Consider the following 11,217-nt stretch of genomic DNA (forward strand, 5'->3'; position numbering starts at 1 on the left):
GCTCTGTCGGGCAAGCCCTGGCCGCACGCGGGCAGCAGGCGGCTCTTGTGCTCTTGTGCGGGGCTGGCCCGCAGCCTGTAGACATCTGGGGGCTTTTTCCCCAAGAGACTGCAAACCTGCAAGTACAAAATTAGCCACAAAGGCAGAACGGAATGAGAGAAGAAACCGTTTCCAAGGACTGAGGAAGGCGGATGCCACAGGCTCCAGGACGGCCGCCCGCCAGCTGCCCGAGGGACAACCCGCCCCAGCCCGCGAGCCCGTCGAGGGGTCGAGGCCACGCTGTGCGGCCTTCGGGGCTGCCAGGCCGGCGGGGCCCGGGGTCCACCGGCCGGCGGTCCGCTCCGCCCCGCCAGGCTGCCTCCCCTCCCCCAGGCTCGGGGGCAGCGGCGTGGAGCCCCGCGTGCCCTGCGCGCCGCCGGCCGAACCCCGGGTGCCCGCGGCTGCAGAGCGCTGGCGGGAGCTGCGCACGCGCGGCCCGGACCGCCGCCCTCCGGCCGCTCCCCTGCGCAGAGCGGGGGCCGCAGGGGGCGGGCCGCGGCCCGGACGGCGCCTCGCTCCGAGGTGTGCGGGGGCTCGGGTCCGCCTGGAAGCCAGGGCGGAGCGCCCGGAACCGAGCGGGCCGCGGGCCGCCCACCCGCCCTATCCCCGGCGGCCGCGAGCCCCGAACCGCGCCAGCACCACGGCCCAGCCTGGAACGAGCCGCGCGGGGCTCGCGCCTCTCCTGGGCTCGCGGCCGCCGAGGGCGGGGCGGGGCAGGGGGCGGGGCGGGGGCGGGGCACGGAGAGCCCTTGGGAGCGAACTAGGCTCAAAGTACAGGGGCCCCTCATTGGCTGGGCCGGGACGGCCCCTCATTGGCCGAGCTGTTGCCGGGGCAGGAGGAAACCTTCCTTCCTCCCGCTGGGATGGTCACAGGGCCCAGGGGCAGGGCATGTGGCTTCCTGGTGGATCTGCAGTGGTCAGCGAGTGGCGTGGCGTGAGCACTGGCCCCGCCGGCCTCCTGGCGCCGTTCCAAACGAGGAGTCAGTCCTTCCAGCGGATTTGCACACGGCTTCAGGGCTCTTGCTTACTGGAGCAGGTGGACCTCACCTCCCGCGAGAAAGGGCGCTCAGAACCCGAAGAGGCAGGCGGTGCAAGGCTCGGCCTGCCGCGGGCTCCTCCGACGGCACCATCCCTCCCTGCAGCCCCAGGACGGGGGCAGGGAGCGGGGGCTGAACGTGGAAGCCAGTGTGGGGGTCCAAGGGAAACGGGGAAGCTGAACGGACCCAGGGAAATAGATGGGCTCGAGGTGATAACGAACACATGTCCATTTTGTTTGCTGGGTAATTTTTAATTAAGTAATGTGTACATGGCTGATACAAGAGAAAGGTCTTACGCAGGAAAGAAAACAGACCGTTTTGGCTAAGGGCTGGGTAAAGAAGAAAATGCAGAAGCAGGAGCTGGGCAGGGCCGGCCCGCTCACTTATAAACCTGTGAAAAAAATAAAAAAAGGTGTGGGTGTTCCCAGCGTCCGGGGCACGGTCACAGGGAGCACGGCAGGTACCCCAAAGCTCACTTCAGCGGCACTGCTCCACCAACCCCACCATCAAACACCTTCAGGATTGAGAAGTCATATGGGACAAGTGTCCAGATTTAATCCTAGACTTAACCTCTTGCTTCTGTCCCAGCACCAGTGTCACAGGGCAAGTGTGGGCCTTCTCCAGTCCAGTGTCCTATCTGCACACACCGGCATACGGCAGCCTCCGAGCACACCTGCCCAGTGGCCACGTTAGTGTTGACCTTTTCACCAGTGAAATGGGTTTATTCAGTAATGACAGAATTGCAACGTGCTAGGGCAGAACCATAGGCAAGTCCAACAAACAAACAAGAGGAACATTATTTATGGAGAAAGGAGGAAGCTGGAAGGCCTGTTTGGAATGGAAGCCCACTGGAGAGAACCAGGAGTCCTTGATGATGAGGCTTGTCTCTGGCTTGCGGCACTGGGGCTGGTACTTCCTGGTGGGGGAGGCCATGTGCACCTTTTCTGCTGGGGCCCGAAACGGAGTCTTTCCTGTTAAGGAGTCTTCTGCTGGGTCTGTGACTGACAATTCTTGATGTCCAGTGGGACAAAGTGAGGGCCCCCAGTTCGGGCCTCTGCACTCCATTTTACTGAAGTTTCCCTTGATTAATGTCCATACAAGCCGGGGACCCTCTACAGTGCTGAGGGACGCTGGAGGGCAGCGTCTTCCAGGGAGAGGCCCCTTGTGCTGGGAAAACTACACGAGGGGCCCAGAGAGTCAGATCCTCTGAAGGCACCGCCGGAGACACCTGGGGTGGCTGTGATCTTCCGATCTTCCGGTAGACAGGATCTGACCTTCACCTCCAACATATACATATAAATAGGCATAAATAAAACCTTCAGAAATCCCCATATAACTCAGACAAAGACAGGGCTGGCACAGCAGATCTGGTCATGACACCCAAGAATAGAAGATGGGGCTGTGCAAGGTGCCCTGACTGTCACAGGACAGAAGGTTCACACCAGCGTCACATGGAAATTCATGATCTAAGTACACCACATGGAGTGAAGCTTTCTGTAAAAAAAAGTCTTTATTTAAACCCTAAAAAAAGAAATACACCAACTGCAACTGTTTAGGTTGTAAGTTTCTAATGTAGCAGCAGAAAACGTTTATAGAAAAAATAGACTTTTAAGAAAATAGCTGAAAAAATCTAAAAAGATAAAAGTATAAAAAGTTTAAAAAATATATCTTACAACAAAATATTGCCCCAAACATATAAAACTTAATTTAAAAAAGTTCACCTATCTAAAGTTAAAACCAGGCTGGATACAGAGCTGGTGACTCAAGCTCTCCAGAGCGGCAGCAGGACAGAGGAGGCAGATGCCCAGAGCCAGCGGGGGGTGACGACCAGCCTGAAAGAAAACTGCCCAGCCCCCTCAGGGAGAAAGGGGACAGGCCAACCGGATGCTGTTCTGGAACGTTCTCCTCATCACAGACAAGCCAGGCGCTGAGCCAGCAGATGCAGGGCAGCGAGCATCCCAGGCCAAGCACTCTGGATGCCTTAGGAACCCATCCATGACGTGTCCCATCAGGGCACAGCTGCCCGCTCAGGTCTCCACCAGTATCTCCACGGCGTGGTCCAGCTCGCCCAGATCCGACCTGCAGCTGGAACTGGGAGGCGAGGTGGCAGCGGAGGCGAAGGCCTGGAGCCCACTGCCAGGGCCCGACGAGGTGCTGCCCACCATCCCCGTCAGCACGGCATCCAGGTCGTAGTAGGAGCTGTCCACATCTGCAAACAGCTCTTCCACAGAACCCGAGGTTTTGCTCTCCAGCGTTTCAAAGATCTGATCCAGGGACTTCTGAAAGCCCCCTCTGCTCTCTCGAGAGCTGTCCCCTTCCCAGAGGCTGCTCTGCGGGCTCCTTGGCGCCTGTGCCGCGGGCGCCACGGCCAGTCCTGGAACCAGGTCTGGTTGGCCATCTCCCATGTCAGGGGCAGGGCACTCCCCCTCCTGCTCCCGCACAGAGCGGCACAGGATGTCAGTGGCGACGAGGCGGTCCAGCGGCGCCCGCCCTGCTGCCTGCGGTGCCACCGCACGCCAGGTCCCGTCCCGGGTCATCTCCTCCTGGATCTGCCGCACCGTGTTGGCTATGAGGACCGAGCGGCAGAGGTTGGGTTCCACCAGCATGTGGCACAACTGCAGTTTGACCAGGGACATGTCCAAGAGTGACTGGCGCTGTAGGCTGTAGGAGGGCATGGCCTGGGCACCTGCCGAGCAGCCTTCCACGTCCTCCGGCTCCTCGGCACTTTTTCTCTTTAGCCCTCGTGCAAACATCATGCCCTGCCGGAAAGCAAGGAGGAGACCGTTTAGCACATTCCAGAGTGCCCAGAAGACCCTGCCCCGAGACTCAGTCTGCAACTGTCAGAGATGGGCTTGGGACAGGGACAGTCTGGCCCCTGGGGACATGAGGCCCCAGCTTCCGGAGGGAGGGCTCTGATTCACAAAGGAGCTCTAAACCACCACACAACACCCCACCCCCGCCCCGCCCCGTCTCCATCGGAAAAAAGAAGTAGGCTACAAATACGGGAAATACACTCGTGATACCCCCAAATTCTGGGCACTGGCGCCCACAGGGGAGGGGGGTGTGGGGGAAGCGGGGCAGTTGCTGGCCTGGCTGCTGCCACCCACCTGTGCCCAAGCTGATGATGGTGGGTCCCAGCCACAGGCAGCCCCTGTCCCCTCAGGGCTTTCACAGCCCTGCTGAAATGGGCCCCTTGAGTCCAGAGGACTCAACCCTCAGCCCCTCAGCTCTGGGCCCTGGCAGCACCCTCAGCTAGAGAGGGCTGGGGGAGGAACACCACCAGGGCTGATTCCCTGGACAACCGTGTCCCTCCTTCCTCCAAGTACAGCTGGAACTCGGCCTCACTGGGCACAGGTGGGGCCTCCAAAGCCAGCCACCATTCCAGCCTGGAGGACCAGACACCTCGGGGCAGGTTAGGACGCTCCTAGAGGCTCTGGGCAGGCACCGGTCTCATACCACATAGCAGCTCACCAGAACTCTGCTCTCAGAAGCCAAAGTATGAGCAACTGTTCTTCTGAACTGGTCCTAGGTTGAGAGATCTAAGAGAATCACAAAGCAGAGCAGGAAGGGTCTAGGGCCCCGACTCGGTATCTGCACCACCTGGCCAGGCACCTGGAGGGCTACGGAGCCGGCTCTCAGGGCACAGCACCAGCAGGGTGTGAGGACCACCCCTTCTAAAACAAAGATAAGTCATATGCTCAAGTCTCTCTCTTCTCATAAAGTAGCTAAATGTTTTTATTTCAAGTGACTTTCTTTTAGAGATTTTATGTATTTGACACAGAGAGAGTTTGCATGCACAGAGGGAGCAGCAGACTCCCCAACGAGCAGGGAGGCCGATGTGTGACCCCATCCCAGGACCCCGAGATCACGACCTGAGCCAAAGGCAGACGCTTCACTAACTGAGCTACCCAGGTGCCCTTATTTCAAATACTTAATCTGAGTTATTCATAAAGAGGATTAGGTCTTTTAAATTTGCAAATTTTTAGACCCCCCCCCCTTTTTAAGAAAAAGCAGTCCAGTGGCTCTCTATGACTGCTGCAGGGGCTCCCAGAGAGTGGGGGTGGGGGGTGCAGGGGGGGGCGCCCGCGCTTTCTGGGGGCCCCTGAGTTCTGCACCCCTTCCAGAAGCCCCTCTGAGGACTCACTCCTGCCAGCCCCTGTCCCCAGGGTATCCTTTTGATGTCATAGACCTCACCCCCATACATTTAACTTTTTTAGAAATTTTAAAAATTAAGGGACTTTGGGGACATTTATCCTAAAGAAATGAAAACCAACATTCATACCAAAACCTGCACAAGAACGTTCACAGCAGCTCTGACACCAGGGAAACAGTCCAGCACCACCTCGGGCACACGTGGGGCTGCAGCCGCAGAAGGCCTCGCAGCAGCGGGAGGGCAGCGCCCCCAGAGACCCACACCGGGAGGGGTCTCAGAGGAATTATGCTGAGTGAGCAAGCCGATCCCAAACGGTTGCACAAGGTACACACTGCATTTGTGGAACATTGTAAGATGACCTGGATCGGACGTGGTGCGTGCGTCCACCAAGCTACACAGTGCTGGACCGACAGAGCCCCGCAGGCACCAGGGTCGCACCCAGCTGGGAGTCGCAGAGGACGCGCGTCTGTGCACCGGACTCCCACGCGCACCCGGACGGTCCCCGCGCGGTGGCCTGTGCCTCTGTGAGATCAGCGGCGGGAGCGGACTCCCTCCCGGACAGCCTCCCCCAGGACAGCACCCAGGTCTGACTCGCCACTCCGCAGCCCGAGACCCCGGCGCTCGGCCCGGGACCGGCCACGGGCGCGGGGGCCGTTGCCGAGTAAGTGACCGGAAGGGCTCACCGCGCGGGCCCGGGGAAGACTGCTCTGGCTACTGGCACCCAAGGGTTCAAGGGTTGGTTCCGGCTGCAAATGCGACGCTGCAGAAGCCCGTTCTGTCCGTGCGCGCGAGCCCGGGCCGAGAGCTCTTCGGAGGGTCACCGTGAGGGCCCGTCGCACGGCAGGGACCCGCGCTGGGGACAGAGTCCGGCTCCGGGGCGCCTCTTCCCAGCACATCTCACACTCCCGCTCTGGCGACCGGCGCCGACCTGACCCGCTCCGAGGCCCGGGCAGCCGCAGGGGCCGCCGCAACGCCGCCGAGCCGCGCCCCGCGAGCCCCGCGAGGCCAGCGCGGTCCGCAGCGCCGGAGCCACCGGGCGCAGCGACACCCCCGGCCCCGGCTCGCCCCTTCTCGGGAGGCCCAGGGCCGGGGTCTGTGAGCGGCCGGTCCGTGGGGGCCGCCGGCAGCGACGCGGACTCCGGGGCAGCCACAGCCCGCGGAGCGCACGGCAGCGGCGGACACACCGCGGGGGACGCGCAGGCCCGAGGGGGCGGCCACCGGCCCCGGCCCGAAACGGCCGCGCGACCTCCCGTGGGAACCGCCCCGCCTCCGCCCGCCCCGGCCGCAGCGTGCCCGGCCCGGCCCCCGGGAACGCCCGCCGGCCCTCACCGGCCGACCCGCTCCGGGACTAACGAGCCCCGGCCGCGACCCAGAGGCGGAGCTTCGGGGGCAGGGGGCCGGGGACTTCCGTAAACGCAACGTCCATTGGACTAAACTAGAAGCTTAAAGTATAGAGGCTTCCCATTGGCTGAGCTGAGACTCCTCCCTTTGGCTGGGCAGGGACGGCCTCCCATTGGCCGAGCTGTTGCCGGGCAGAGGAAACCTTCCCTCCTCCCGCCGGGAGGGTACCAGTGTCCACCCGCAAAGGGTGTGTGTTCCTGGCGGATCTGCAGTGGTCAGCGCCTGGCGTGGCCTGGGCACTGCCCCGGCCAGTCTCCTGACGCCGTTCTAAACGGTGTCCTTTTACTCATTTTTTACACCTGTTATTCCCAAATCCATTTTTGCTAGTAAAACAACTGACCTTCATTGTTAAGGTGACCACAGAGGAGGAGGTCAGGCTTCCATCTCCATGACAGCCCCAGGAGTCGATGACGTCGGTAACAGTCATCCCCAAGGGACAGGGTCTCAATAACCAACGGCCACCCTAATCCTTGTCCCCACTTCCTAGGAAAACGCAAACGTGCTGCCCACAAAACCTCCAGCCCGCAGCCCCCACCGGGGGCCCTGAAAGCCGGTTCCATCGGCAGCGCTGCCACGCGCCTGTCCCCAGGTGTCACTCCGCAAGCCAGGAGGCGGCCCACTCTGCGGCTGCAGCTGCTTCCAATAAGCCGCCTTTGCTCTTCCCCCGCGGTGCCCTGTTTGCCCAGCTTACTGTACCTAACGGGGGACAGCACCAAAACTGCAAGACAAAACTCACCAGGGCCACCCCACGGAGAAGCAGTTATGACACAGGTTCTTCCGAGCATCTCCCTAAGCTCCTTCTCTGTGCGTGAGAGCTCGCTGCCGGCTCTGCAGGTCTTACCACATCTCCTAGGACACGCAAGGGCTGACCATCACTCCGACAGCCTCGCGGTGACCCTCAGCTATAAAGACACTGCAAGGACTGAGCCTCATTCCGCGCATACACACCACTCACGATTCCCCCACGTACAGTGAGGCTGGCTTCGGACTCTGCGTGCTGATACTGGCAGTACTTGGCTCCTTTCTACCAGTTTCCACCAGGGCAGAGGCAGGAGCATCTGTAAGGCACGTGAGTGAGACACATCAAGCCGCTTTCTACAAGGCGCCATCAGTTCACCCTGCACCAGGTTTCTCTGTATGGATTTTTCACATTTGCGGGTAAGTTCCCCTCCACGTTAGCCACTATCCCAGCTCCATCCTCCAGTTCCCTGCCAGGAACCTGTCTGACCACCCCGGATGTAAACATTATTTTCAGATTCAAAATAAGCAAGTCAAATAGGTAAACTGTGGTGTGTCTGACAGTGGAACACTAGCCAGCAACAAAACCCACAGGGAGCTGCGCGACAACACAGACAAGCCTTCGTATGAAGCAAGCATGAAGAAACAGGTACCGCAGGCTTCCACTGACATCCACTGCTGGAAGAGGTGCAGCTAACCTAAGTCCTAAAATAGCAGAATGTCAGCAGCAGAGGAGCAGGGCGGCAAGAACTCTGCAGGATGACGGAAATTCACCTGTCCCGACCGGAGCACGGCGTTCACAGAGCCCCCAGACTGCACCACTACTAAGTGCTCACTGCACGGTATGAGGTGACACCCTCATTACAAAGAAAAATACATGAAGAAGTTGGTGGGGGGGAGGCTACCACACTAGTTTAAGTCTGAACCATTTGAGATGTTGCCTCCCACACGCTGCACGTGCCTGGATCTCGTTCAGCACGCCAGCACAAGTATGTGCTCAAAGCCACTCTAATTACTCCCTTCAAATGTCCCTGAGCAACTGATAATTTATGCTGCACTCCGTGCAAGAAAATGCTGGCTGACTTAGGACCTGAGGAGGGGTAGCTCAAGGGCAGCACATCCAATGACACGAGCCGACAAGCCGTCACCAGAGCCATGTCGGGATGATGGGTCAGGCTGAGGAAGGATCACGGTGGCCGATGAGGATCACCCTCCTCAGACATTTGTGTTTGGGACAAAGTCAGCACCGAGTACAGACGGTTCTGAAGGCGGCGGAAGTGGGCACACAGACCCCTCCAAGCACCGCTTCTCGGGCAGCCCGGGACGGTGGCCTGGGCGCTCGACCCTTCGAACACAGCACACAGGACGTCCCACTTCCCAGGCTGTCCTAACTGCAGAGGCTGACTCACCACGCAGTTCTGGGTAAAGAAAGCGGCAGGTATTACACAGCTCCGTCTGCTCCACAGCCAGCCAGAAGGGCCTGCTGAGTTCAGTCCCATCAGCTCCTCACGGGTCATGGCATTTTGCTCAAAACCCCCCGATGTTAGCGGACAAGCAGGCCATGCAGGGTTCAGCCCCGGGTCAGAGCACAGCAGCCTCCAGACCACCGGCTGACCATACAGAAACTGGAGAAGACAGGACTGAGGGTCCCATGCAGTGGGTGGAGCCAGGCAAGGGCACTGTGCCCGTTCCCCATCAGGGTGCCCCCCAAACCAAGGGGACCCTGGCCTGGCAGACTCCCCGCAGTTCATGGCAAGCGGCCTCTCCCTTTCCTGTAGCTGCTCTCACGGGCTCTGGCCAGCAACCCCGACTCCAGCAGAAGAGCTTGAAGAGCGGGAGACGGACTCAGCTCGGAGCCGACCCGTCACCGCGATCTTCGGCCGCCACCAAGCATGCTGGTGACTGGTTTTCAGGCAAATCAACGTGAACTCTCAGTTCCTGTCACACGCTCAGACTTTGAAATACCCATCAAAGGAAAGCAGGACGACGAGCAAGGCTGCCGAAGTCCTGAGGGTGCTCCGCAGCCCACCGGGGCGGCCTCGTCTTCACTGTCTGAACTTTCCCTTAAGCGATTACTAAGAAAGCAATTTTGAAAAAACATTGCAGGTACTTTTGTTACTTGGAGTGGAATACACAAACTTTCTCTGCCTGGAAGCCCCTTCCCTCAGGAAGCTGGAAAAACCGGGTAGCCCTCTTTCCAGGATCCAGCCCGGCCTTTCCGGGAGGCCATCCGACGCCCCGGAGCCTCCGCGTCAGTTGTAAGAGGCAGGGCTGGAAAAGGGCGTCCGGCACGGACGAGTCAGGGCCTTCAAGCCTCGTCTTGCAGCAGAACTTCTTTCCTCCTCTTGCGTTCAATCGACAGTTAACGTCCTGCGCAGGCAAGGCCAGGCCCCGGAAGAGGGACCAGGGCTGGGACCCGCGGCACGTGGACCCGGCGACCCAGCACGCTGTGACCCGCAGCTCTCTTCGCGGGACCGCGCTCTGCAGACGACGGGGAGCGAAGCTGGCCCAGCCGGGCCCGCCCCGCGCGGCGGAGTGTCGGGGCGGCCGGGCACAGGACGCCCGCGGGAGGCCGTTCAGCGGCCAGCTCTGGCGATCCTCCCGCCCGCACCGCCCAATGTCCGCCTCCGCGGCCCGGGGCAGCTGCAGCTGGACCGCACGGCCGGCGGGCGGGGGAGGCCACCGAGGGCCGCCACCGTGCGCTCCCCGGGGCTCCCCGGCCAGCTGCAGGGAAGCCGGGCCGCCAGCCCGGGGGGCACCGCAGAGCGCCCGCACCCTTCCCCCCGACGCAGCGGAAGCCCCGACACAAAGGGACGGAGCCAGAGCGAAGCCGCCCCCGGGTGCCCGAGCAAGGTGCCCCGGGGGGCCGCCGGGGAAGGCTCCGCTGCCGGCGACACGCGCTTCTCCGGAGCACCCGGGGTCCGGCGTCCGGAAGGCGGACCAGGTCCCCGCGGGGGGCAGTGCGGGGCCGTCCGGGCCGCGCCGCACACCCCGCGGGCTGGGCCGGCGCCGACCCGGGCCGCAGACGGGGGCGCCGCCCGCAGCCGCGGTCCCGCCGCACGGAGCCCGCAGCGCGCAGGCAGCCCCGGGCCAGGCCCCGCTGCGCGCTGCACTCGGCGCCCCGCAGCCCGGGTTCGCCCCGGCCGCCCGAGCCCCGCCGCGCCCCCGCCGCGCCCCCGCCCCGCGCCCCCGCCCTGCCGCGTCCCGGCCCCCGCCCCGCGCGCCCAGGCCCGCCCGCCGCCGCACAAAGCCGGCCGCGCACCGGGGCGCTCACCTGGCCGCCGCCGCCGTCTGCGCCCGCGCCCGCCGCCGAGGGAGGGGCGGGGCCGCGCGGGGCGGGGCGGGGCGGGGCGGCTCCGCGCCCACAAAGGGTCGTCCTGGCGCCGGCCGCCCCGCCCGCCGATTGGCCGAGCGCGGGGGCGGGGCCTCCGGTTCAAACCGCGGGCGGGGCCTGGCGCGCGGTTCCCGCGCGGCCGCGTTGGCCGTTGGGTCCCGCGCCCTGGCCGCCCCGCCCCCTCCCGCTCCCAGGTCTCCGCGCGCGGCAGCAGCGCGCCTGCGCAGGGCCGGGGGCGGGGCGTGGCGGCCGAGGGTTGGGAAGCGGGGCGGGAGCGCGGGGCCTCGGAGCCGCGCGCGGGGGAGGCGGCGGCGGGGGAGGAAGGAAGGGGAGGGGAGGCGAGGAGGGGCGTTGGGGTGGGGGACCGGTGGGCTGCAGGGGAGGGGAGGACAGAGGGACCCGGGGGGCGGGGCAGGGGCGTGCGGAGGGGAGCGGAGGGGATCGGGTCGGTGGGCTGCAGGGGAGGGGAGGCCCGCAGCTCCCGCACAGCCGCGCTCGGGACAGGGGCGGCCCCG

The 11,217-nt window shown here is 63.1% G+C and overlaps 1 protein-coding gene across 3 annotated transcripts; it reads right to left on the bottom strand.

Moving 5' to 3' along the window:
* Positions 1 to 1,306: 1,306 nt before the first annotated feature.
* On the bottom strand, positions 1,307 to 10,737 carry CDCA4 (cell division cycle associated 4). Of its 3 annotated transcripts, none has more exons than XM_045074547.1 (2): positions 10,643 to 10,737; positions 1,307 to 3,835 (listed from the first exon to the last, which is right to left on the bottom strand). In XM_045074547.1, the coding sequence occupies exon 2, from the start codon at positions 3,830 to 3,832 to the stop codon at positions 3,104 to 3,106; it is 729 nt and encodes a 242-aa protein (XP_044930482.1). In that variant the 5' UTR covers positions 3,833 to 3,835; positions 10,643 to 10,737; the 3' UTR covers positions 1,307 to 3,103. The 3 variants fall into 3 exon arrangements, with proteins under 3 accessions (XP_044930482.1, XP_004754621.2, XP_004754627.2); XM_004754564.3 differs by lacking the exon at positions 10,643 to 10,737 and adding an exon at positions 8,778 to 10,334; XM_004754570.3 differs by lacking the exon at positions 10,643 to 10,737 and adding an exon at positions 4,548 to 4,849.
* Positions 10,738 to 11,217: the final 480 nt, after the last annotated feature.

Source organism: Mustela putorius, unplaced genomic scaffold, assembly GCF_011764305.1.
Source record: "Mustela putorius furo isolate JIRA1106 unplaced genomic scaffold, ASM1176430v1.1 tig00000129_pilon_pilon_pilon, whole genome shotgun sequence".
In the NCBI taxonomy this organism is placed as follows: Eukaryota; Metazoa; Chordata; class Mammalia; order Carnivora; family Mustelidae; genus Mustela; species Mustela putorius.

Coding starts and splice junctions, on each gene's coding strand:
- CDCA4 (XM_004754564.3), bottom strand. CDS start 9,119: ATGAACTGCGGGGAGTCTGCCAGGCCAGGGTCCCCTTGGTTTGGGGGG. Junction 3,836..8,777: donor TCTTTACCCAGAACTGCGTG/GTGAGTCAGCCT, acceptor GCTTTCCGGCAG/GGCATGATGTTTGCACGAGG.